This window comes from Myxine glutinosa, chromosome 10 (genome assembly GCF_964187855.1).
Source record: "Myxine glutinosa chromosome 10, kmMyxGlut1.1, whole genome shotgun sequence".
Taxonomy (NCBI): Eukaryota; Metazoa; Chordata; class Myxini; order Myxiniformes; family Myxinidae; genus Myxine; species Myxine glutinosa.
In genome coordinates, this window is record NC_136270.1 from 105,904,070 (window position 1) to 105,929,207 (window position 25,138).

A 25,138-nucleotide genomic window follows, 5' to 3' on the forward strand; every position below is an offset into this window, starting at 1 on the left:
GAGGGGTGGGGGAATCCCACGGGCAATGGATGTGTGTGACGAATTTTAAATATATGTCGACTGTTATTTTAGGCGGTGTATTTTCGTTTATCATCATGGCGCGATTTTAAAATACTAGGGCATGCCCGTACTATATCTATATCTAAAATTATATCCCCCCCTCTATTTACATGAAATGGTTTGGTCCATGAAATGTTTTGGTCCATTCGCAACGCCAAAGCGAACGGCGAACGCTTTACATGAAATGGTTTGGTGCATGAAATGTTTTGGTCCATTCGCAACGCCAAAGCGAACGGCGAACGGCTTGCGAGTACAGTGACAATCCCCCCGGGGTTTTAATTAGTTTTAAAACATCGTTTAACGCCAACATAGCGCCAACATAGTTTGCCGACGGGAAATAAATGAATACGCTCTCAAATGTGCCATCCGAGGCAGAGTGTGTCCGCCACGTTCGGCACACGCGATAGCTCGCTGCTCTCTGATTGGTTGAATCGTTTTTTGGACATAGCTCGGTAAGTAATTGTCCGATTAATATGAAACCTTGAAAAGGCACATCCTCGGGTCCCCAGCAATATACCTGGCAAGTTTAAAGTATATCGGACCCGTGGTTGTCGAGAAACAGCGGTCACAGACAAACGTACAAACGTACAAACAAACAAACACACAGAGATTACTGGAATTATAGATAGATATATCTCTGCATTTTCCTCTCCAATACCTCCTCACACTTTACACACACACCGGCCCATGTTTACATATATACACACACACACACACACACACATATACACCCACACACATATACACATACACACACACACACACACACACACACACACACACACACACACACACACACACACACACACACACACACACACATACATCGACACACATGCACACACACACATATATGCACGTGCGCACACACACACACACACACACACACACACACACACACACACACACACACACACACACACACACTTTACACATGTCCCACATGTATATATCCCACATCCCACATGTATATACATGTTTAAAGTGTACGTGCCCTTCGCCCCTCCCCCGCCCGGCAACGCTGGGTACTTCTGCTGGTAACTAATAAAATAAAAACGAAGAAATATCTCTCGGTAATTTCATGAAACTCGGTGGAATTGGATGAAATTCGCTCGGTGAATTCACTCGGTTTATTCGGTTCGGCTCGGTTCACTCGGTTTAAAGAAAAAGCGATAATGTCGACATGTTACCGTCTGTGTCATGTTGGGCGGTGTATGATACTTGTTGGCGGTGTTGGGCGGTGATATGGTGTATTTTAAAAAACATATCTCTGCGTTTTCCCGCGTTGCTGACACCGAGTCTAAAACCATCAATAAAAATGAAATCAGATGGTGAGTTAGATTGGAGATAAAGGCGTGAGAGAGACTCAAGATCCGAAGGATCGGATCGGATTTTCTTCCCGTTTTTTTTCAACCGAGTCTAAAACTATGTTAGCGACTGCGAAAAATGAAATGATATATCGAATTAGAATTGAAATAAACCTGTGTGAGAGAGAAAGACAGCACGGGCCTAACTAAACAGGCCTCAAAGCTATTCGAGGAGGAGTGGGTGGAGATACTCTGCAAACCGAGTAAGCCACACCCCCGGACAGACGTCCAACAGACAGACAGAATCACCGTAGCCTATTATAATATCGATTACAAGCCCGGCTACGCCGCTGTTCAACTTTCGGTCTTGTTTGTCACCGATCTACACATTCAGCTTTCATATCTGCTAGAAATCATTGCAAACGTGATTTGTGAGGTGAAGCATTCCTTTATCCAAAATAAATGTGACAACCTCTCATCTTCTTCCACTAATAGATCTTTCTGATTATTAGCTAAAAGTATCTCCAACAACTTATGTCGCTCTTCCTTACCTTCACTTTTCCATTCCGATGATACTATAGCTGTCTCTCCGACTGATAAAGCAACTCTTTTTGGTTTTCTTTTTTCCTCTAATTCCACACCAGATGACTCGAACATTCCATCTCCCTCTGATGCACCCCTTACCAATCATACGCCCCTCCCTATAATCTCTTTCCATGCTTTTTCAATCTTTTTCAACAAGCCTCTCCTTCAAATCTCCCCACCCTCCTCGCTTTGAGGAGGAGGGGTGAGAGGGGAGAATTGGAGAAAAAAGGAGGGTGGGGAGATTTGAAGGAGAGGGGTAGGGGGGAGTTTTGAAGGGGAGGGGTGAGATTTGAAGTGGAACGGTTAGGGGGGAGTTCAGGAGGGGAGGGGTGAGGGGGGAATTTAGGAGGGGAGGGATGAGGGGGTTGATTTGAAGGGGGAGGGGTGAGGGGAGAGTTTAGGAGGGGAGGGGTGATGGGGAGATTTAAAAGGGAGGGGTGATGGCATGGCATGAGGGAGTTTAGGAGGGGAGGAGTGAGTTTGGATTTTAGAAAGTGTTGAACGTTAATGGGAAACGAACATTTATTGCAAAATGAGTTTCTTGTGATTCTCAAGTCGGAGATCCGTTTGAAAACGTTGCAGGAGGGGTGGAATGCAGGTGAGTTTAGGGAATGTAGAAAGGAAGAACTGTAAGAGATTGAATTTTCATTTGAAATGAAGAGCTTTGATGAGCAAATCGAAGACAACCTTTCAAAGAAGAAGAAAAATGTGTTATAATATACAACAGAATACAACACTTCAGGTGAGAGTTTAAATATTTTAAAACAAAATCCAGGAAACTATCTGGGGAAATTCCCTAAATGAGGGCATGAAAGGTTCCTAAGGGGGGTTAAGGAATCTAGAACAGGTTCAGAAGCAGTAACAGAAGAATATGAGATTGACAGCCTTGAGAGCAGAGAACGAAGGAACAGGGAGGTGTATAAGCAAAATGTGTTAGTATGGGAGGAGAGGCCTACTTTTAAAATTCTTTGTTAATATATTTTTTTGAAGGTTTGGTGAAAGTGGATCAGAGGAAGAAGGAGAAAGTTGGAGTATGGTGAAAACCAGAATTGGAAAGGTGTCGGCTGGAGAGGACCCTTCCCACTACCGTCCTAATGCTCTGACTTCTACCATTTACAAAGTTTCTTCTTCTCATGAAGTCTTCTCAATTTGAATGTCTTCTCAATTCCCATTTCCTCAACAATCTTGATTATCACAGTCTTCTATCTGACCATAAATATGACTTTCGCAAGGCAAGATCTACCAGTGATATCCTTTCTTACATTAAGAATGTCTGGGCCTCTTCTATGAGAGACTTTGGGGAATCCTTTGTTGTAGGCCTTGACATCTCAAAAGCCTTTCACAGAGATTGGCATCAGGGTCTGATATCCAAGCTTCCCTCTTTCGGCTTTCCTCTTTCACTCTGCTCTCTCATATCGAGCTTTCTCTCCGACTGCTCTATCTCCGTAATTGTTGATGGTTCAACATCTCCCTCCTTCCTTATCAACAGCGGTGTCCCTCAGGGTTCCATCCTGTTTCCAACACTTTTCCTTCTTTTTATCAATGACCTTCTTTCTCCTACAATTAACCAAATGTATTCATATGCTGAGGACTCGACATTGCATTCCTCCATGTTTTTCCCATCTGCCCCATTTTCCCTCACTCGATCTATATCTCATTTCATCACAACCACCTCTTTTAATTTGGATTTGGATAAGATATACCAGTGGGGCAAATGTAATAAAGTTAAGTTTAATGCTTCTATAACTGAATTTCTTCCCATCTCTCTCCCTCTCTAAAACTCCTCTCAACCCTCCAATCTCCTTTGAAAGCTCCACGATTACACCATGTGATTCAATAAACCTACTAGGTATTACCCCAACATCAAATTTTAAAATACACGAAATGAAGCATGACATGATAAGATTAACCGAAGCTTTTCGTAATGTATGCCATGACTGATGAACCAATCAGTGTCGACCTTACCTAGACATGCTTATATATGCACGCTCTTTCACTTCCTTCTTTCACTTGCTGTGATTTACTGAGAGAAGTACTGTATACAAGTAAAAATTTGAGAATTTGTGCTTATATAAAATGTTGGAAGCATTTCGTGTTAAAAGTGGTTAAACAAGTTTTTTAGGATAATTCGAGGGTGCTGAATTCAAAAATGCTGTTTAACCGGTTCAATTTTGGAGTCTTAACCTTCAAATTGTAAAAAAAACAAAATGCCCGCCATTTTAAGCATATTTTTTGCCATAACTTGAATTTTAAGCAACATAGAAGGCTCAAAATAGTGGCAATACCCATGTTTGTGATACTGAGGATTCCAAATTTACTGTTACCTAAGTTGTAACGAGTTTGGTTTCGCCGCCATGTTGAATTCCATAGCATTAGGCAGATGGGCACTATCATATAACTTGAGAACTTGCATATCGAGTAAAACTAGACAAATGCTGATGATCGAAGGGGAGGAAAGTGAGTATGTGTACAACGAGCTTACACCTTCCAGGAAAGGGCGTGACAACCTTGATGAGGAGAAAGTCGTCTCAGCTTTCCGACGATTCGATGTATTCAGCGAGGGAATGTCATCTTCTGTACTGCAGAATATTGCTACCAAGGATTTGGCATCGGAGAGCATTCAACATTCTTTGCTTAATGCAGAAAAACTTGGACAGGTGCAGCTGGATGAGTTTGTTGATCAGCGCCTTCTTCAGCCTCCTGATGGCACATGTCATATCAATTTCAATGCCGCTTTACATAGGAACAAAGCACAGACTTTCTCGTCTCTGTATGCTGTAGACTGCAAAGAAACGACCATCAAGGCAGATAGAAACATTCTACAGCGACTTGTGACAGCTTCCAAAGCAGGGCGTGTGATAAACCTGGACCTGATTCTGCAGCATGAGCTTATGCCTGTGCCAATTTCACTTGCTGCCATGAATGGGAGTCTACATACAGGCAGTAGCAGTAAATCTCGACTGGTAAATGAGTTGATTCAAGATGTCTCAACCCCAGAACAAGTGACATTAACTGGAAGTACTTGTTTAGTAATTGATGGTCAAGCACTGGTGATGGCTCTTGGAAAGCCCAGCGGAATAACCACATTTGGTGAATATGCAGATGCGTTTGTGAATTCAGTGTTTGCCATGGGGAAAAAATTTGAGAGAGTTGACGTAACTTTCGACCGATACCAGCAGGATTCCATCAAGACTGGAACCAGAATGAAACGTACCCGGGCCTCTCGACCAATACGTCGGGTAATAGAAAACCAAAACGTTCCTCTACCAGACAAATGGACCAACTTTCTCTCACTTGGAGAGAATAAGGCAAATCTAGCAGAGTTTCTTTCTCAGCAGCTCATGACAAATGCGGTGTCTATTGCACCCACAACACTTGTAGTGGCTGAAGGATTTGCACAGATCACAGACGTGAAATCTTCAGATCCAGAGATGGACACATCATCCCTACAGGCCAACCATGAGGAGGCGGACACACGACTTGTTCTTCATTGCGTCGACACAAATGCTGAAAGTGGTGGTTTTAGTGCGTGACACTGACGTGCTGGTCTTGTTAGCTGCTCATTTTGATAAGATGCCATGCACTCAGCTGTGGATGAAGGCAGGAACTCTTAAGAAGCCAAAATACATTCCCATCCACAAACTCCACCAGAAAAAGCCACCTTGCCAAGTGGAAGCATTGCTGCCATTCCATGCAATTACTGGTTGTGACAGTGTGTCACAGCTTGCTGGCCACGGCAAAAAGACAGCCTGGAAGGTGTTTCAAACACACAGCCAATTGTTGACAGATCTAGGCACAGAAGATATCACTGAAGAAGTAATCAACGATGCAGAAAAGTTCATATGCCGTCTTTACAAGGTACCCGATGATGTGGACAGATGCGACAAGGCACGGGTAATACTCTTCTCTAAGGGTTGTCCACAGGAGACTCTGCCACCAACATCAGATGCAGTGAGACTACACATAAGGCACGCACATTACCAGGCTTTTATTTGGAAACGCGCAACCATCGCTACTCCAGTACTCCCCCAAGTAACAGACATGGGATGGACATACATCGATGGGAACTTGGTGCCGAAGTTGATGACGCTATCTCCAATTCCTAAGGCGTGTCGCGAGATAGTAACATGCGGATGTACCAAAGGATGTATAAATGGCCGTTGCAGCTGCAGAAAAGCTGGGCTAACATGCACAGGAGGATGTGCATGTGCATACAACAGACAACTAGAATGCAGAAACAGAACAGACTAAGATAGACAGGTAAACATTTGAGAATGCCAATATTGAGCTATATGGTATTTATAAAGTATAATTACTAAAAGGCAGCCATTTTGGAACTTTACCCCTTTTTTACATGCACTTTAGAAATGATTTAATATCATTTTTTTTGTTCTAAAGAAATTAAAAGCGCATTTGACCAGTGAAAGTGATGTACATAAAAAAATACACCCCAGAAATTACCAAAAATATGGCGGCCATCTTGTAATTCAACATGGCGGCGAAACCAAACTAGTTACAACTTAGGTAACAGTAAATTTGGAATCCTCAGTATCACAAACATGGGTATTGCCACTATTTTGAGCCTTCTATAAAAACCACCTTTAGAGGCCATTTTTCCCCGCAAAGCAGGGGTTGGCCTTTTTCGGGGACCGTGGTTGTTGTTGTTTTTCGGTCCCCTTTTTGAAGCAATGTTTTACGGCCGGATGCCCTTCCTGACGCCAACCCTTTTTGCCGCCTTTAACGACAAGCAGGGAACTTTTGAGCCTTCTATGTTGCTTAAAATTCAAGTTATGGCAAAAAATATGCTGAAAATGGCGGGCATTTTGTTTTTTTACAATTTGAAGGTTAAGACTCCAAAATTGAACCGGTTAAACAGCATTTTTGAATTCAGCACCCTCGAATTATCCTAAAAAACTTGTTTAATCACTTTTAACACAAAATGCCTACACTATTCGAAAATTCTCAAATTTTTACTTGTCTACTGCATGAAAAGCTTCAGTTAATCTTATTATGTCGTGTTTGTTTTTGTGTACAGTATTTTTAAGTTCTGTAGTACTACACATCTGTTAAACGTTAACTTTATCCTGGTTTCCACACATTACACAAATAGCTAAAAGTCTGCCTCAAAAAATCTAGGAGTTCTCCTCTGAACAGTTGCTTCAACTATATAAAGGATTGATTCGTCCTTGTACAGAGAACTGCTCTCACATTTGGGGAGGTTCCAGCTCCACATACTTACTGGACAGAATTGACTCCAAAGTAATTCGACTTATCAACTCTCCCAATCTGATCTCAAAACTCGACCCGCTCAAATTACACCGCAATGTTGGTTCTCTTTCTCTTTTCTTCAGATATTACTTTGGTTTCTGCTCCCAATAACTTTGCTGATCTACACCATCAGGGAGACCATGGAATACTCGACAAGCCACGACATCACATGATTATTATGTGCCCATTGGCAACTCAAGGGTGGGCCGTTATGATGCTTGTTTCTTCCCCACCACTGCCAAACTCTGGAACTCTTGACCTTCTCATGTATTTCCAAACACTTATGATCTTCTTTATTCTTTTTTTTCATACAAGATCGAGGCTTGTGAAAGAGCTAACATTAATCACCAAAAAAACAAACGGACACATAAAACATATAATTAGGGTAGGCTAGACAAGATGGGGGGAGAGGGGGAAGCACACAAGCACAACATTTGAGAGCAGGGACATCAGGAGATCTCTGCGAGGGAGAGGGCTTGGGGGGAGGCTTGGGAAGGGGGGGGGGGGGGGGGAGGGAGTGGGGGAAGTATAAAACACATGGACACTGCAGGGACTTCCAGGAAAGAAGTCGGTATTTCAAAAACGTGGATCTGGGGTGAATTAATGGGGGTAGAAAAGATCAAGGTTTTGTATGGGGGAAGATGAGAGATGGTGGTGAACAGCTGTTTTAAAGACCTGGAGGGAGGAGTGGGATTGAAGAGAGTGAGGGAGTTTGTTCCAGAGGCGGGAGAAAAGGGGAATGAAAGAGTGAAGGTGAGCAGAGAGTCTTGATTTTGGCAGTTTCACCATAAGAGGGGTTACTGACAGATTTTGTGTGACCTGCAGGAATATTTGGGGGACAGAGCACAGATAGAGCTGGGGGAGCTAGGCCGGAAAGGAGTTGGTAGAAGACAAAAAGACTGCCTACCTGCCTGCGATGAGTGAGTGAAAGGCCCTCGGAGTTAGCTTCATCGCAGGAGATTCCAATGATTCTGAAAGCTTTGGTTTCAACAGCGTGAAGCCGGGCTAGGTGTGAGGCAGGAGCACCAGCCCAGAGGGGAGAGCAGTATTCCTTCTGCTTTTCAACAAGCCGAATTTTTACTTCCTCAAAAACCCTTAGACTATTCTCTCTTTCTTCACTTTTCTATCAATGCAGTTCTTTTGTGAAAGGCCTGGCCTAGATGGGGACTATATAGTATGTGACTGAAGCCATCAACATTTAAAAAAACAGAATACCTCATAATGACAAAGTGGATTTTTTTTCGATTTTGTTTACAAAATAATTTAAAATGAAAAGCTGAAATGTGTTGAGTCAATAAACATTTACAATTCAAAAACATCCATCAAATCCTGACCAAGGCAAATCAAACCTTTCACGTTTTGAACTGTGATAGCTCTTACTATGGCTCTGGCTTCTTCACGAAGAGCAGGTAAAGACAAAAGGTTGTACAAGGCCCCGTTGATGTATTGCCAAAGCTGAAAAAAAGCACATTGTGTCCCACTGTTATCATCAATCTTTTTTTAATTATCTACATTCTACTCTGTTAAGACATCAGCAAAAGTTGTGAGGCGTTACTTGACACTGCTCATGGTGGGTTCTTCAAAATATCAAGTTATTTTCCATTTGACTATCCTGTAGCACTTAGAGAGTGCAACATGACAATCTTGAAAAATTTTAGAGGAGTAACGGCAATGGTGGCTATCTTCCAAATCCAAATCATGTGTCCCCAACCCCTCACTCTCAGTACTCATCCTTTCCTGTCATGCCCAAATGCTCCTATGTCTGTGTATTTTGCACCTGAGAAGGTAGAGAAGGTTCTTTCACCCCTCGACTCTGACTCCGCTACTGTACTAGACGGCAGAGTGTCCTAAAAACCTGCTATTGCAACGTAGCCTAAAAACTCATAATAGCTCAACTCGCTTCGCTCGTTTCACTATCATTCATTTTTAGTCTCCGATACCAAATCACAGTCCAGTCCCTCCTTTTGGTCCCTACTCCACCGTGTGGGGCTGGCTTTGCCCTTTAGAGTAGATTTTTAAAAGGATTTCTATTTATATAGTATTAAAGTTAAGTTCATTGAATTTAAGAAAATCATTCATAGATCCAATTATTATATGATCATGTTTTATCTCTCTGATAATATCCATCCTTTTAGCACAGGAAACACCATCTAAAATATTGATAAATATTACATTGGAATTTAACTCTTCATTTAAATATCGTTGTTGAGCTAATATGAAATGATAAACCTCCTCCTAAGCCCTTCGCACTTTTCCTAAGCCCCACCCACTTTTCCTAAGCACCGCCCACTTTACCTAAGCCCCACCCACTTTTATAAACCTCACCCACAATTACATCATTTCCAGTTTAGCCTTGCCCAGGCTTGCCCAGAGATTGTCTCAGGGAATTTCCAAAGGAAACCACACCCACCATTCTTATATAAAGGGTGGAAACACAGGCTAAATTAAAACAACTTCCTGCTTCTCTTGAGAATGGACTACTGTGCTGAGCTTGAGTGGGATGACTTTGGACTTCCTTGGAGTCCTACTACCTGTGTGGAACTAAACCTTCCAATTGATGAACTGGATTCAAACCTCTTATCAATGGAGGTGAGAGTTTCTTTTAATATTCACAGAGTTTGATTTATACATATAATAATCTTGTATCTATATAATAATAGCGTAAGGACTCAACTTTGTTATCCCTTTTACGCCGCACCCAGTGACCCGATGCCCACGGCACTAATGGATTTACGATCTACGAACCGCGCTCTTTGTTTATCACGTACAGACATACTCGAAAAATCTGAATTAGCCGACGTTGGGGCCCAAAAGCATCCGATTAACCGCCGATACGACGCCATCTTACGACGCCATCGTATTGGCGTCTGCTGGGCGAAGGCGATGCAAGCCGTCCGCTGATTGGACAGGCGAAGGCGACAGCAAGCCGTCCACTGAGTGGACAATCCCAGAGTGGTGCTATGCCGATTCCTATTACGAATCCATTCATTTTTCAAAAGTATATCGTAGCATTGTCATTTAAGTAGATTGCAATAAATACGTTGTTCATATACGCACTCTTCATTCTCATCTTTCTTCCTAACTCTTACTCGGACAAGCAAATCCCCTATGCCATCCATAATGGTACACTCTATCCATACACCACATCCTCCCTTCCGTAGATGTTCCACGGGTTTCGGCTAGTATTAAATTAATACATTGTTATGTTCTTTCACAGGAAATTGTATCTGAGATACAAAATGAAAATACTGCTTTTACCACAACTTGGGGTGAAATTATTGATTTGTTTGAAGACCTTTTGAACAACCATGACCCACAGAATGAGTTCTACCTTGATAATCCAGCCAAAGAGTTATACCTTGGAGACTCACTAAATTTGGGATTAACATTTTATGAGTTCTGCCTAGATTATTTCAATACCTACCTTGGAGACTCACTAAATTTGGGAAAAACATATTATGAGTACTGCCTAGATGGTTCTAACTATGGAGCCTACCTTTACAGAACTTTACAGAGGAGAAGATGCAGCTGAGGAATTTGTTAAGAGACTTGAGGATGATTGTGTAAGACTTGTTAATGTAATGTATAAAACAAATAAAGAAATGTCATTAATAATGAAGAAGAAGAAGATTATAAAAATAGTAATGCTTGTCATGTATGTTCAGAGAATATTGAAGAGAAAAAGGTTAGAGATCATTGCCACATAAAATAACACAGGAAGTGTGGGATAAATTCAACATAAATAATATGGGTGAATATCATGATCTTTATTTAAAAACTGATGCATTACTATTAGCTGATGTATTCGAGACGTTCAGAGATGTTTGCCATAAGAATCATATGGTCTCGATCCTGTAAATTATTTCACAGCACCTGGTTTACCTTGGTCTGCTTTGTTGAAGATGACAAGTCAGCCATTGGATTTGTTAAGTGATGTTGATATGTTATTGATGATTGAGAAAGCAAAGAGGGGTGGTATATCACAAGTATGTAGTAAGAGGTATGCTAAAGCAAATAATAAATATCTTCCAGATTATGATAAGGAAAAAGATTCATCGTATCTTATGTATTTTGATGCTAATAATCTTTATGGATGGGCAATGTCAGAAGCATTACCATATGGGGGTTTTAAATGGGTTAATGAGAATAAGGATGATGAGGTATTGAGAGATGTTCTAAGGCATACTGATAAAATTTTAGATAAAAGAAAGTTTGGTTATTACTTTGAAGTAGATTTAAAATATCCCAAGAGAATTCATAATAAACATAAGGATCTTCCATTTGGTCCTAGTGGTGAAACTCCAAATTCAGATTTGTTTAGTGATTATCAAAAGTCATTCTTTGAGACATCTAAATATATTCCAACGTCAAAACTTATGACTACATTATATGATAAAAAGAATTATGTTGTTCATCAAATAAATCTTGTTCAAATGATGGATTCTGGACTAGTAGTAAAGAAAGTACATAGGATACTAAAGTTTAGTCAAAGTCATTGGTTAGGTAAATATATTGATTATAATACAAAGATGAGAACAAAGGCAAATAATGGTTTTGAAAGGGATTTTTACAGGTTGATGAATGATGCTGTATTTGGAAAAACTATGGAGAATCTAAGAAATAGACGAGATGTAAGATTAGCTACAACAAGAGAAAAAGCAGAGGAACGAATAAACAAACCTAGTTTTAAAAGAGTTGAGATATTCACTGAAAACTTTTGTGCAGTTCATCTAGTTAAAGAGTACATACTAATGGATAAACATATTTATGTTGAAACAACAGTATTGAACCACCTTTAGAGGCCATTTTTCCCTGCAGAGCAGGGGTTGGCCTTTTTTGGGCACCTTGGTCCCCTTTTTGAAGCAATGTTTTACAGCCGGATGCCCTTCCTGCCGCCAACCCTGTTAGTCGCCTCTTGCGACACACAGGGAATTACCAGTGAACTGGCACTCAATTTGCCGACCTCGGAAGGATGACAGGCTGAGTCAACCCCCCTGGTGTTAATTCAGCGATCAGACCGGGATTCGAACCCAGGATCCTAGGATCCCAAGCCGGCACCCTAACCGCTAAGCCAAAACCAGGCTTATGAAACAACAGTATTGGATTTATCAAAATATCTTATGTATGATTATCTGTATAATAATACAAAGAGAAGGTATAAACATGAAGCATGTTTATTGTATATGGACACTGATAGTTTTATATTAGAGATAAAAACTGATGATATTTATAATGATCTTCAAGAAGATATAGATTCTCATGATACGAGTAATTATAATCCTAATAATGATTTATACTCATCAAAGAATAAGAAGGTAATTGGTAAATTTAAAGATGAGCTCAGAGGTAACATTCTAAGTGAATTTGTTGGGGTTAGATCAAAAGCATTTATACTTATAAATATTTGGATGGAGATAAATACAAGACTGACAAAAACTAAAGGGTATTAAAAAGGGAATATTGAAGGAAACAATAAACTTTGATCATTATTATGATTGTATACATAAAGATGATGTAATCTTTAGAGAGATGAACCTTATTAGAAGTTATGGTCATGAGATTTTTACAGAGACTGTTAATAAGAAAGCTCTTTCTTCATTTGATGATAAAAGGTATATAAAAGATGATATATTAAATGCAATTCCATGCGGGTTTAAATCTATATAAATGAATCAAACTAAAGAATGGAGGAATAGTTCAGATTGGTATATTAATGGTAAACATCACGAATGTGAGAAATATCAAATAAGTCTTATTGAAGAAACAACAGGGGTAAAAGTAAATAAAACAAATAACAGAATAAATGTTGAAACAAATGAGTTATCTTCTGTTTCTAGAAATTTTTACATTTTTAAATTGACTGAAGATGTCGATTATTGTCAATACCTTAATGGGAAAATAATTTACTGCAATCTCAAAATGATATGTGGCTTAGGGGGAGGTCAGAGTAGGTCATTAAGAGAGGTTTATCATTTCATATTAGCTCAACAACGATATCTAAACCAAGAGTTCAATTCTAATGTAATATTTGTCAATATTTTAGATGGTGATTCCTGTGCTAAAAGGATGGATCTTATCAGAGATAACACATGATCAGATATTTATTGGATCTATGAATGATTTTCTTAAATTCAATAAACTTAACTTTAATACTATATCAATAGAAATATATTTTTTAATCCACTCCACGCAGTGGAGGGCGAAGCCAGCCCCACACAGTGGAGTAGGGACCAAAAGGAGGGACTGCACTGTGATTTGGTATCGGAGCCTAAAAATGAATGACAGTGAAACGAGCGAAGCGAGTTGAGCTATTATGAGTTTTTAGGCTATGGTAGCAAATCACGGGCCAGTCCCTCCTTTTGGTCCCTACTGTTGAGGGACAAACTAAAGAGAGACTTTGAAGATAAGAGATGTGAGGAAGAATGAGGATTACTATCAGGAAGGAAAACAAGAAAATTGGAAAGAGATTCCGTCTTGTAAGGAAAATGAAGAAAGCTTGACCAAATTGTAGTAAATTAGAAATTTCTGGTAAATTTCTCAGTACGTCGCCAATCCCAAACCATGATATTTTAGACCCTCATTAAACCCCACTTAAATCCATCTTCATTCCAATTTTCCACTTTTCCCTCCTTGAAGTTTCCTTCTTTGTCCACCCCATGCATGCGTATTTTTGCGTCATCTTTGTCTGTGACATACTCATCCGTTCACTGCGCCAGTTCGTCCACGAGCTTCGACTATGTATACAAAAAATAAATGCAAATTATGAGGTACTAGCATAGAACACGAAATGCTTTCTTTCTGTCCAATTGTAAACTTCAACCAATATTTGTTGTCAGGGGCATGCACTCAAAATGAAATCTACTTACAATGGACAGCCCACATGGACATTAACTCTTGTATTTGTGATTGATATGCATCACTCACATCGGGAACGTCATGGCTCAAGAGGTCTGTCAAAATGCGCAAAACACTCCGAGCATTATCGACACAGGCTCGTTTCCCTAAAAATGGAAAACAAAAGATTAAAGCCTTTCATTATGAAAAAGTTTAATTGTCTTCCAAATAATTACAGAATGAAGCTAAAGGGGATTATGTGCACCGTTGCCACAATTGGAGGCAGTAACATGATGTTATAGCAATTCTAGAAGATCGGAAAAGACACGTGGTAATATTTGGTGCCTTTTTTCCAAGTGGAATGAGTCTCAATAAAAGATGCTAGCTATGGGTCTAAATGTGGTGGTCTAACAACATCCCAAAGTGATGAGATGATCTAGCACATTGTATTTTCTTCTCAGTTTCTCCATTGCAGGTGGACCTGATAAATTGGCAACAAAAATCTTTAGCTTGATCTGAACAGAAAACCGAGAACTTACCTGATAGGGGAAACTGCAGTGCATTGGGTTATCCCTGGCCATTGATATTAAGTGCTAAAACATTAGCTCTTACATCATAATATTGTAAGTTCCCATGGTTGGCCTTCATATCATTAACAACACATTAATTGGCCAACTATAAGGGCACACAGCAGAGCGCATACCCCCACCAGGCTCAACAGTTTATGTTTTGTATCCCACTGTTCGGCCAGATCTGGATTCAGACCTGAACCAAAATCTAATCGACTAGTTATTGTCACCGAACCAACTCGTCCACCAAGTTTAGTCATAACTCGTCCACAACTTTTATAAATATCATCTTATATATCGCTTTTCACCCGATCTCTCAATGGTGAAGAATCACTCAAAATTAAATATTTCTCATATCTGAATCCATATTCAGGTCTTCACCAGAATCAAACTGATTCGTCCGTGTCACATACCCAATCTGTCCACCAAGTTTCGTCCAAATCCGTCCACAACTTGAGATATCGTGCTGTGCATCGGTTTTGGCCATATCCACTGGTGAAGAATCACTTTAAAATTCTACTAGCTGGATCCGGATCCAGATCGTCACCAAAATCTAATCATTTCGTCCTTGTCACAAACACTACCTTTCTGCCAAATTTCGTCTGAATCCAGATTCAACTTTTTGAGATATCTTGTTCATAGACAAACAAACAGACAAACAAATTAATAACTAGAACGGCACTCAGTAGAAAGCATACCTCCGCCTGGTTGGCCATATCACTCAATGGTGAAGAATCACTGAAAATTTTTAATAATTATCATTTCCGAATCCATATTCAGATCTTCACCAAAATCGAATCGCTATGTGCTTGTCACAAACACAACCGGTCCACCAGGTTTCGTCCAAATCCGTCCACACCTTTTTGAGATATCCTGCTACGTATCGTTGTTGTCCCTATCTCCCAATGGTGAAGAATCACTTTAAAAATTCTAGTAACCGGATGCGGATCCGGATCTTCACCAAAATCGCATCATTTCGTCCTTGTGACATACGACACGTCTCTGCCAAATTTCGTCCGAATCCGTCCACAACCTTTTGAGATATTTCGTTCACAAACAAACAGACAGACAAACAGATGAAAAATCGCTCAGAGACCGAGGACTTGCCGGAATTTACTTTTTTATCTGCCATTTAGGACAAATATGGTGGCCGAACCACGTGACTGGTGACGTCATCATTAACATATTTTATTCCACATGGAGAGTTCTTTACAATGAGCCATGTCTCAATTTTTTCTGTTCAGCACTTTCGGAGATATAGAGGTGCAAATTTTTTCGGTTTTTCCAAGATGGCGGCCGAACCACGTGACCGATGACGTCATCATTTGGGCACAGTATATTAGAGGGCAAGACAAATACGTTTGCAAAGTTTGGCGATTCTACGTGCAATGGTGTAGACGTAGTGCTGCAAACAGACAAACAGACATGAAAAATCGGTCAGAGACCGAGGACTTGCCGGAATTTACTTTTTTATCGGCCATTTAGGACAAATATGGCGGTTGAACCACGGGACCGATGACGTCATCATTATTTGTTTTCTAAACTAATTTATTCCTTGATGATGCTGAAGAAATTGCATCTTGATCAGATGAAGTTTTGTATTTGTAGAATTATGACGTCATAATGGAGGCACCTATGACATCATCATTAACATATGTTATTCCCCATGGAGAGTTCTTTACAATGAGCCATGTCTCAATTTTTTCTATTCAGCACTTTCGGAGATGTAGAGGTGCTAAGTTTTTCCGTTTTTCCAAGATGGCGGCCGAACCACGTGACCGATGACGTCATCACTATTTTTTTTTTTCTCCACCAGTTTATGCCGTCATGTCGCTCAAGAAATTGCATCTCGATCGGATGAAGTTTTGTACTTGTCGAATTATGACGTCATAACGGAGGCCTTGGGCCGACAGTTAAAAATTGGGCACAGTCTATTCCGGGGCAGGACAAATATGTGTGCAAAGTTTGGCGATTCTACATGCAACGGTGTAGACGTAGTGCTGCAAACAGATAGACAAACAGACAAACAGACAGACAGACAGACAGACAAACGAACAGATCAACATACTTGCCGGAATCTTTTCCGGCAAGTAACAAACAGACAGACAAACGAACAGATCAACATACTTGCCGGAATCTTTTCCGGGAAGTAACAAACAGACAGGGGTGAAAACATAACCTCCCTCCACCTACGGTGGTGGAGGTAAAAATCGCTGCTAAAGGAAATGTCTCACAGATTGTGCTGTGGGACATGACCCCAGTTTCCCCTAATGTGGAATTGCACATGTAGACTGTGGGGCAAGCCCATTTAAGATGTTATTTCGTAGTCCCCTCATTGGCAGAGGCCAAAAACCTCTGTCAAATGTATGAAAAAATATAATAATCGCAAAATCGTTTTGTTCTCTCAATAAACATCCCGTCTCTTCTTGAAAATCAATAAAATAAAATCTTTATTTGGTCTCGGAATATCTGTTAAAATCGGCTATAAATAACCCTGCATCGACGAAATGAACCAATCACAAAGCAGTTATAGCATCCTCGTTCACGACTGAAGAATACTTAACAACATGGCGGACGACGCCACTTCCGCGAAAGCCGTGGTAGCTAATAAAAACAGATGCTTCATTCACTTTTTTTCAGTAAATGAAGCCGTTCTGAAACCATTTACCGATACAACTTGGTCCAGAGCATTGGAATGTGCTCAGGTTTGGAAGAGTTCTGACGGAGAAAAGGCCAAAATCGCCACCGATTTCATAAGTTCCATCGGTGGTAGCTCGGACTGTGTGCAATTAGATCTACCCAGTACCAGTACGACAGCTACGACTACGAGTACGAGTGATCCGACTACGAGTGGCCGCCATAACAAGACAATGTGAGGAAATGGCCGGCAAAAGTCAATGAGCAGTTATGAGAAAGGATCTGATAGTGAGTCGCATGACGCGAGATGAGGAAGATGTGAACCGCATCATCGAGACAACTTCAAATCTAACTAACCCATTTGAAGAGTCGGAAATGGCATCAAGTGAAGTAGTACATCTCGCGTCCGGTGTTGTGGCATCACCTGAAGTGTCAAATGATCTCCTGACGACCGAAGAAAAGGGAGATGCTGCCTTTCTTCATTATTGCCAAGAAAGGCTCCAGAACGAGGAGAAATCAATCCAGGACACTCTACCAAAAGCAAAGCTCAAAACGTTCACTGAGATGTCAAAGACAGTGGTCTCAAGTGTGAGAGGGAAAGAGGTTGCCTTGAAGAGTGACAGGGACCTTTTTGCCAGACTTGTGATCATTGGCAAGGTGAGGTGTGTTCTTAAACAACTAAACCAGAAGAATATGCCACAGACCTTTGGGCAGCTTGCTGTTAAAATACTGAAGCAACTGGTCAACATCAGCTTCTTGAACAAATCTCAGTGTATGCACTTTGTAACTGACACCTACCCTGAAGTCAGCATTAAAAATGCAGAGCGCAAAAGAAGAGCTGCCAGTGGATCACAAAAAATAAAGATCGCAAAACCAGAACAAAAAATTCCTAGGCAATGGAAAAAATTCCTCGCAAACGGCCACAACAAGCATCAGCTGGTGAAATTCCTTGTGGTAGAATGGAAGAAATGCAAGGCAGACCAGCTCAAAGGAATTCACTTGGTTGTAGCCCATGAAGACAAATGTCATTCAATTTGTACAGACACAGACGGAACTGTCAAGTTTGAAGCAATAGAAGAATTATCCTGTGATCACGAGGAAGCAGATACTCGCATGCTATTACACGCCAAGTACATAGCTGCTACAAGTAACAGCCCACCAGTTATCATCAGGAGCCCAGATACGGATGTATTTGTGATCGCCTTGGGACTTACTAATCAAATCAGTTCACCGCTGTACTTTTATACTGGTAGAGAGGACAAAGTGCGCACAATTGATGTCGGTGCTGTTCAGCAGGAGTTTGGAGATGAACTGACGGAAGCTCTCATAGGATTCCACTGTTTCACCGGTTGTGATTCGGTCAGTTCCTTTTATGGAAAGGGGAAACAAAGAGCCTTTAAACTACTGCAGAAGAATCCCACCCTTATAGAGTCATTCAAGGAACTTGGTACATCTTATGACATATCTGAAGAGATGGTCAGTTGTCTGAAAGAGTTTGTATGCCTACTGTATGGGCAGAAGGAAATTACTTCAGTAAATGAAGTGAGATATCTCGTGTTGAAGACAGCAACCAGAACTGAAATTGTCATGCCCCCAAACCAGGACTCCCTCAAAAAGCACATCCAGAGAGCTAACTATCAAGCCAGCATCTACAAGAAAAGCCTGGTGCAACACCAGGATCTGCCATCTCCTGCAGGCAATGGTTGGAAGATGGATGGCAATGAGCTCACAATTGACTGGATGGACCTAGCTCCAGCTCCTGAAAGTGTTCTAGAACTTGCATTCTGCAGATGTAGGGGATCAAAGTGTAAACCTCCAAATGCTGATGAGTCATGCTGTATCTCTCTTGGACTGAGATGTACAGATCTGTGCCAGTGCAAGAAATGTGAGAACATTCAGCTCCCAACAGACATTGAAGAGACAGAGACCCCGACAATGGTGAAGGTGATGATGAGGAATATGGAGAGGACCTGTAAGTTCGCAAGAAGGTGCTCAAGTATAAAAGAATATAATACAAACATAAAGTGTATGCTACTCTATATATGACAAGGCAATTTCACCTAGTATATTTTACTAAATAAATTGGTAATAATAATAATAATAACAATTCATTTATTTTGTATAGCGCTTTTCATGAAGCCCAAAGGTGCTTTGACAGAGTGCAAAACATAATGCATAACAAAACATGAAAACAACAATTGCAAAAAGACAAGAATCAATAGGGAAATATTTAAAGCAAAAAGAGGGAGAAGGAGAAGTGATAGTCAGGGGTTAAATGCTGTGGGTTGAATGTTGAATGCAGTGCTGAACAGGTGGGTCTTTAGTGATGTTTTGAATGTGGTGAGTGAGGAGGAGTCTCTGATGGTGTGAGGTAGCGAGTTCCAGAGGGTGGGAGCAGCGATGGAGAAGGCCCTGTCCCCCCAGGATCTAAATTTGGTCCGGATGGGGGGGGGGTCAGGAGGTTGGTACCAGCAGAGCGGAGGTTGCTGGTGGGAGTGTGTCTGGAGAGGAGGTCAGCCAGGTAGGATGGGGCCAGGTTATGGAGGGCTTAGTAGGTCAAGAGGAGGATTTTGTACTGGATTCTCTGGGAGATGGGGAGCCAGTGAAGCTTGTAAAAGACGGGGGTGATGTGGTCACGGGTCCGGGAATGGGTGAGTAGACGGGCAGCGGAGTTCTGAATGTATTGGAGTTTATTGGTGATTGTTGAGGGTGAACCATAGAGGAGGCTATTGCAGTAATAACATGATCAGACATGTTATGTCGCTTTTTTGTGCAGATTTTTGATTGGGTTTAATGATCTGAATGCGTTTTCATGAACTGTCCATGACAAAATTATAATAATCTTTGGTTAGGTTAACCCATCCAGGACGAACCCCACGTATTAGTGGTTTGGTGAAATAACTGTTACAGTCATAAACATCATACATACATGAGCAGAAAGAGCAAAAAAATACAAACTTTGAGCCCATTTTTGTCACAGTGCGAGATATCGTTCATTCACAGCTATATTTCTTTAACGTGAATAGCGCTAAATCATCAAATTGGCAACAATGGAACATTCAAAATCACTATTTTTCCATTCAAATTGGCAATTTTATGGTTTATAATTAAATTTATGTTTATATTTTCATTACTAATAAACTACATCCCTTTGTAAATACTTTAATAGTGCAAGAAAAAAATATATATTGCCAATTTGACTAATTAATAGATTATATAATTAATGTGCACTATGCCACCCAGAAATAGGGAACAATAGGGAACAATGCAAAATAGGGAACAATTAAAATAGGGAACAATGCATTTTCTTCCTTGGTAACTCTTGACAATTCAATTTATAAAGTTTATTTCCAATGCCAATGAGGAGACTACGAAAATATTTATCCAAGACATTAATAAGCCATCGCCCCACTGTCTAATGGCCCACCATGATTCCCAAACGATAATCATGAATTTTATAATATTTGTCAGCAGAGACACTTTGCAGAAATACAGTAAAGCTCCACAAACAGTACAGTAAACAGTAAATACAGTACAGTAAATTTTATATTATGTTACTGTGTGTTCTTCAGAATAACTACTGCTCAGGCACAATAACAAGCTTTTGCTGCAATCTGTCATATCAAGAAGTTCTACCAGGTATTGTGTCCATTTTGTGTGTATTGTGCTGTGTATACCTGCGGTACACTTGCAGAGATTCATGAACAGGGAAGCCGCAACTTCCTGCATATACACAGACCTGCCATCGCCATCTGCATCTATCTGATGTAGAATATCCAGCAGCCAGCGTATTATGTCGGCACCAATCAGGAAAGACTGAATGCTGCGTCTGCGGCACAACCAACAATGGATCTGTAATGAATGAATGAATGAATGATCGTTTTAAGGCCATTTTCCCCGCTAGAGCGGGGGTTAGCCTTGCGGGCCCCATGACAATCATGGTTCCCTGTTTGAGGCAATGTTTTTATGGTCGGATGTCCTTCCTGACGCCAACCCTTGGGCACGCTCTTACGATGCGCAGGGATACGGTGTACCTATTCTAAACCGGGGTACACACCGGGATGGATCTGTATTGAACGGCATTTATCATGGAGATCAAGGTCTTACATCAAGCTGAGCTTCTGGAGCACACCAAGGGCAGGTTCCCGAATGAGTGCATCTTCTTCAGATTTGACCGTTTTTACAATGGCACCAAGCAGGGCAGGACTACGTGCCAGATAACTCTGCCCTGTGAGGTTGGGTTGGAAGAAAGGGAGACAAATCAATAATTTGAAAATTACTCTTTCCCTCATCTACCATTATTTTTTTCTTAACCCAGACAAAGAGATCCCCGAGGTGAAGACCCACCCAGATGCTGTGCTGCAATACTGTTGAGTAGTCGGACGGTAGCTTGCCGTGTCCTGGAACTCGAACATCCCAAAAAACCTTCCTGGGAAATATAAAAATTAATATTTTGCAAAGGTTGCCTCCACCAAATACAAGGGTCAGTTCAAAAGTAATGCCTCTTATTTTTCAGTTAGTAACCAAAGCATCGTAGGAAAACCACAGAAGATCACATTGAAAGGTTTGTATCTGCAGCCCATTTTATGTTGAGCAGCACTGTGATCGGTCACGTGACATCACACCAAACTTTCAAAATGGCTTCCCTGATGGATGTGCATACAAAGCAGAGAACAGTTATTGAATTTATTACTGCAGAAGAGGTTCCTCCAGTGGATATTCATACACATTTAAGGAATGTGTATGGCGACTCAACCATTGATGTGGGCACCGAGAGACGTTGGGCAAAGCATATTTAACGAGCGGGGAAACAGATATCCATGAGAAGCCTCAAAGTGGTCGGCCTGCAACTGCAGCATCATTGGAAAACAACAGTTGCGTTGATGCGCTCATCAAAGCGCATTGCAGTTGATGGAGACTATGTGCAAAAATAAACTTCATATTTGCCAATTATGCATGCACACTCCCTGTAATAACTTGCGCCACCGAAGATGGAAGGAGGTTATGTATTCACCCCTGTTCGTCTGTGAGAACAATATCTCTAAAAGTTATGGAAAGATTCGGACAAAACTTGATGAACAAATTGGGAATGCGACAAGGATTCAACTTTGGTGAAGTTTCAGATCCAGTAACATTTTAATTTTCCAAATGATTCTTCACCGTTGCGAGGCAGGGCCAAAATCAATACATAGCACGATATATAGCACAAAGGTTGTGGACAGTTTATGATAAAACTTGGTGGATGAGTTGAGTTGATGACAAGAACAAGCCGGTTCGATTTTGGTGAACGTCCGGATACAGATCCAGACTATCAGTGGGATAGAAAACGTAAACTGTTCAGTCTGGCAGTGTCATTACCTCCACCACCAAAGGTGGATGGAGGTTATGTTTTCACCCCTGTCTGTTTGTCTGTTTGTGAGCAAAACATCTCAAAAAGTTGTGGACGGATTCGGACGAAATTTGGCAGAGATGTAGCGTATGTGACAAAGACGAAATGATTCGATTTTGGTGAAGATCTGAATATGGATTCGGATATGAGAATTATTTAATTTCTTTAAGTGATTCTTCACCATTGAGTGATATGGCCAACCAGGTGGAGGTATGCTCTCTACTGAGTGCCGTTCTAGTTATAGTTGAAATTATATATAGTGACTAGCAAAAGGACCCGGCGTTGCCGGGTAACAATAAGTCGCTTCCTGACGGGAATATGATATACGCAATCTGGGTTCTTCATCTGGAGGGAATTGAAAAAACAGATCGCAAGTACACTGGAAACTGGTTCGCAAGTACATGTAGCGTATCAAGGAAACATAGGGGCAATATCCCTGGTGCTCACCTGGTAGAATAAACAGTATACCGCACCTACTAAGGGTATTTAAAACCAATTTCAATGGTTGCGAGAAGACAAGGCACCATGTGGAATCATACTAACATAATCATAAGACTTTAAACAAACAAAGAAAAAATACCTATTTTGGGGGGCAATATCTCCTCCCCCAACCCCATATACCTTCTAAGACCCCAATTTTTCTAATGCCTTGAACAAAAATAGGTACATCATGGGCGAGTAAGGTTGTGGTGACGTTTCATGGAAATTGCATGTGTCGTTTCTGAGAATCAAGCAAATACCTATTTTGGGGGCAATCCCCCCCCCCCCCCCCCACGTTGATCCCCAAAGGCGCAGATTTATTTCAATGCTGTGAACATATTTGGAACATCACGGGTGGTGAAGGTCGTGGTCAAATTTCATCGAAATTGTGTGTGTAGTTTCAGAAAAGAAAGCAAATACCTATTTGGGGGGGGGGGGGGGGGGTCAAACCTGGACTCACTTTGACCCCCCGTACACCCCCATAGATTTTGATTTTCCTAGTGCGGTGAAAAAACTTTGGTACATCATGGCTGATGAAGGTTGTGGTCAGGTTTCATCGAAATTGTGTGTGTAGTTTCAGAGCAAAAAGCAAATTCCTATTTTGGGGGGTCAAACCTGGATCCACTTTGACCCTGGTAAACCCCCTTTTACCCCGGATTTCTTTAATGCCGTGAACAAACTTTAGTCACAACACAACAAATATCATTTGTGCCAAATTTGGTCGCAATCTCATCAGCGTTTGTGGAGAAGAAGTTTCAAGTGTTTACAGACGGACGGACTGACGGACTGACGGACTGATGGACGGCCAACGCGCCATCGCATAAGCTCCCCTGAACTTCGTTCCAGGTGAGCTAAAAATGACGCTCGGGGCGAGATGTCAAATGGCCGCCCCTCGTAACTTCCCATAAGTCTTTGAATGGTGTGTGTGTCTGTGTGTGTGTGCGAGTCCCCATGTGTGTACGTCCCCGTGTGTGTGTGTGTGTGTGTGTGTGTGTGTCTGTGTCTGTGTCTGTCTCCTGTGTGTACGTGTGTGTGTGTGTGTCCGTGTGATTGTGTGTGTGTGTGTGTGTGTGTGTCCGTGTGTGTGTCTGTCCCCGTGTGTACGTCCGAGTGTGTGTCCGTGTGTACGTGTGTGTGTGTGTCTGTGTGTGTGTGTGTGTGTGTGTGTGTGTCTGTGTGGGGGGGGGGGGGGTGTCCGTGTGTGTGTGCAGTGTCCGTGTCAGGGTTGTAACCTTTTTACCATTTGAGGTTTGTCATCAAATTTTCCCCAAAGCTTTATTATGAGAATATGGGGAAGGGAAATGAATAATTTTGTCAAAAGGTCAAAGGTCAGTGCCACATAAAATCATCAATATTCACGAGATTGACCTGAAATTTTAATAACTTGCATATTGGGTCAATAATTTGTTCACCAATCAAAATCTAGAAGCAGATTGGGTTTTTAGATCTAAAGCTCAAGGCTGCATAAAAATCATCAATTTTCATTTTGTATTTTTTAAAACTATTTTCAGCATGCGGAAGAAGAAGAGGAAGATGTCTGAATACAAATGGACGCGGACGGGCTTTGCAATTTGAGATGCTTTCTGGTTTAGCAGTTGTAACTGCCCCCACCACTCCCCCCCCACCCCCCACTCCACCCCTTTATTTCCTTTCCGCACACGGTTAAAAACCACAACGCGATAAGCTCCACAAACTCTTAATCCGAACTGATCTTCAAAATTCCAATTTCAGAATAGACTCTAACAGTAACAGCTGTCCCAACTCCTAAAATAATGTTCTATGCCAAAAACGTTTCATTCAAAAAACGCATCTCCGAGCAGTTCCCATGGAAGTAAGAATTAAGTTAAAAACGATTATTAAGATAAATTTTAAAAAACTAACCCCAGAATGAGAATCACAGCCTCGCTTAAATAAATGCATACGTACACTTAGTTATAAAATTGCAAGATATGGTAAATTTTGTAAGATTTCACTCCAGATTTGGAGATTATTTAGTTTACAGCATCCAA

The 25,138-nt window shown here is 41.1% G+C and overlaps 1 protein-coding gene across 1 annotated transcript in view; it reads right to left on the reverse strand.

The window, feature by feature from the left end:
• Positions 1-25,138, reverse strand: part of ARMC9 (armadillo repeat containing 9) — a gene marked incomplete in the record, with an annotated part of 103,626 nt that overhangs the window by 24,042 nt on the left and 54,446 nt on the right. The window contains 5 exon segments of the mRNA XM_078785976.1: positions 8,601-8,675; positions 14,145-14,221; positions 20,938-21,089; positions 21,368-21,488; positions 21,608-21,689. Coding sequence (XP_078642102.1) covers positions 8,601-8,675; positions 14,145-14,221; positions 20,938-21,089; positions 21,368-21,488; positions 21,608-21,689 — 507 coding nt within the window.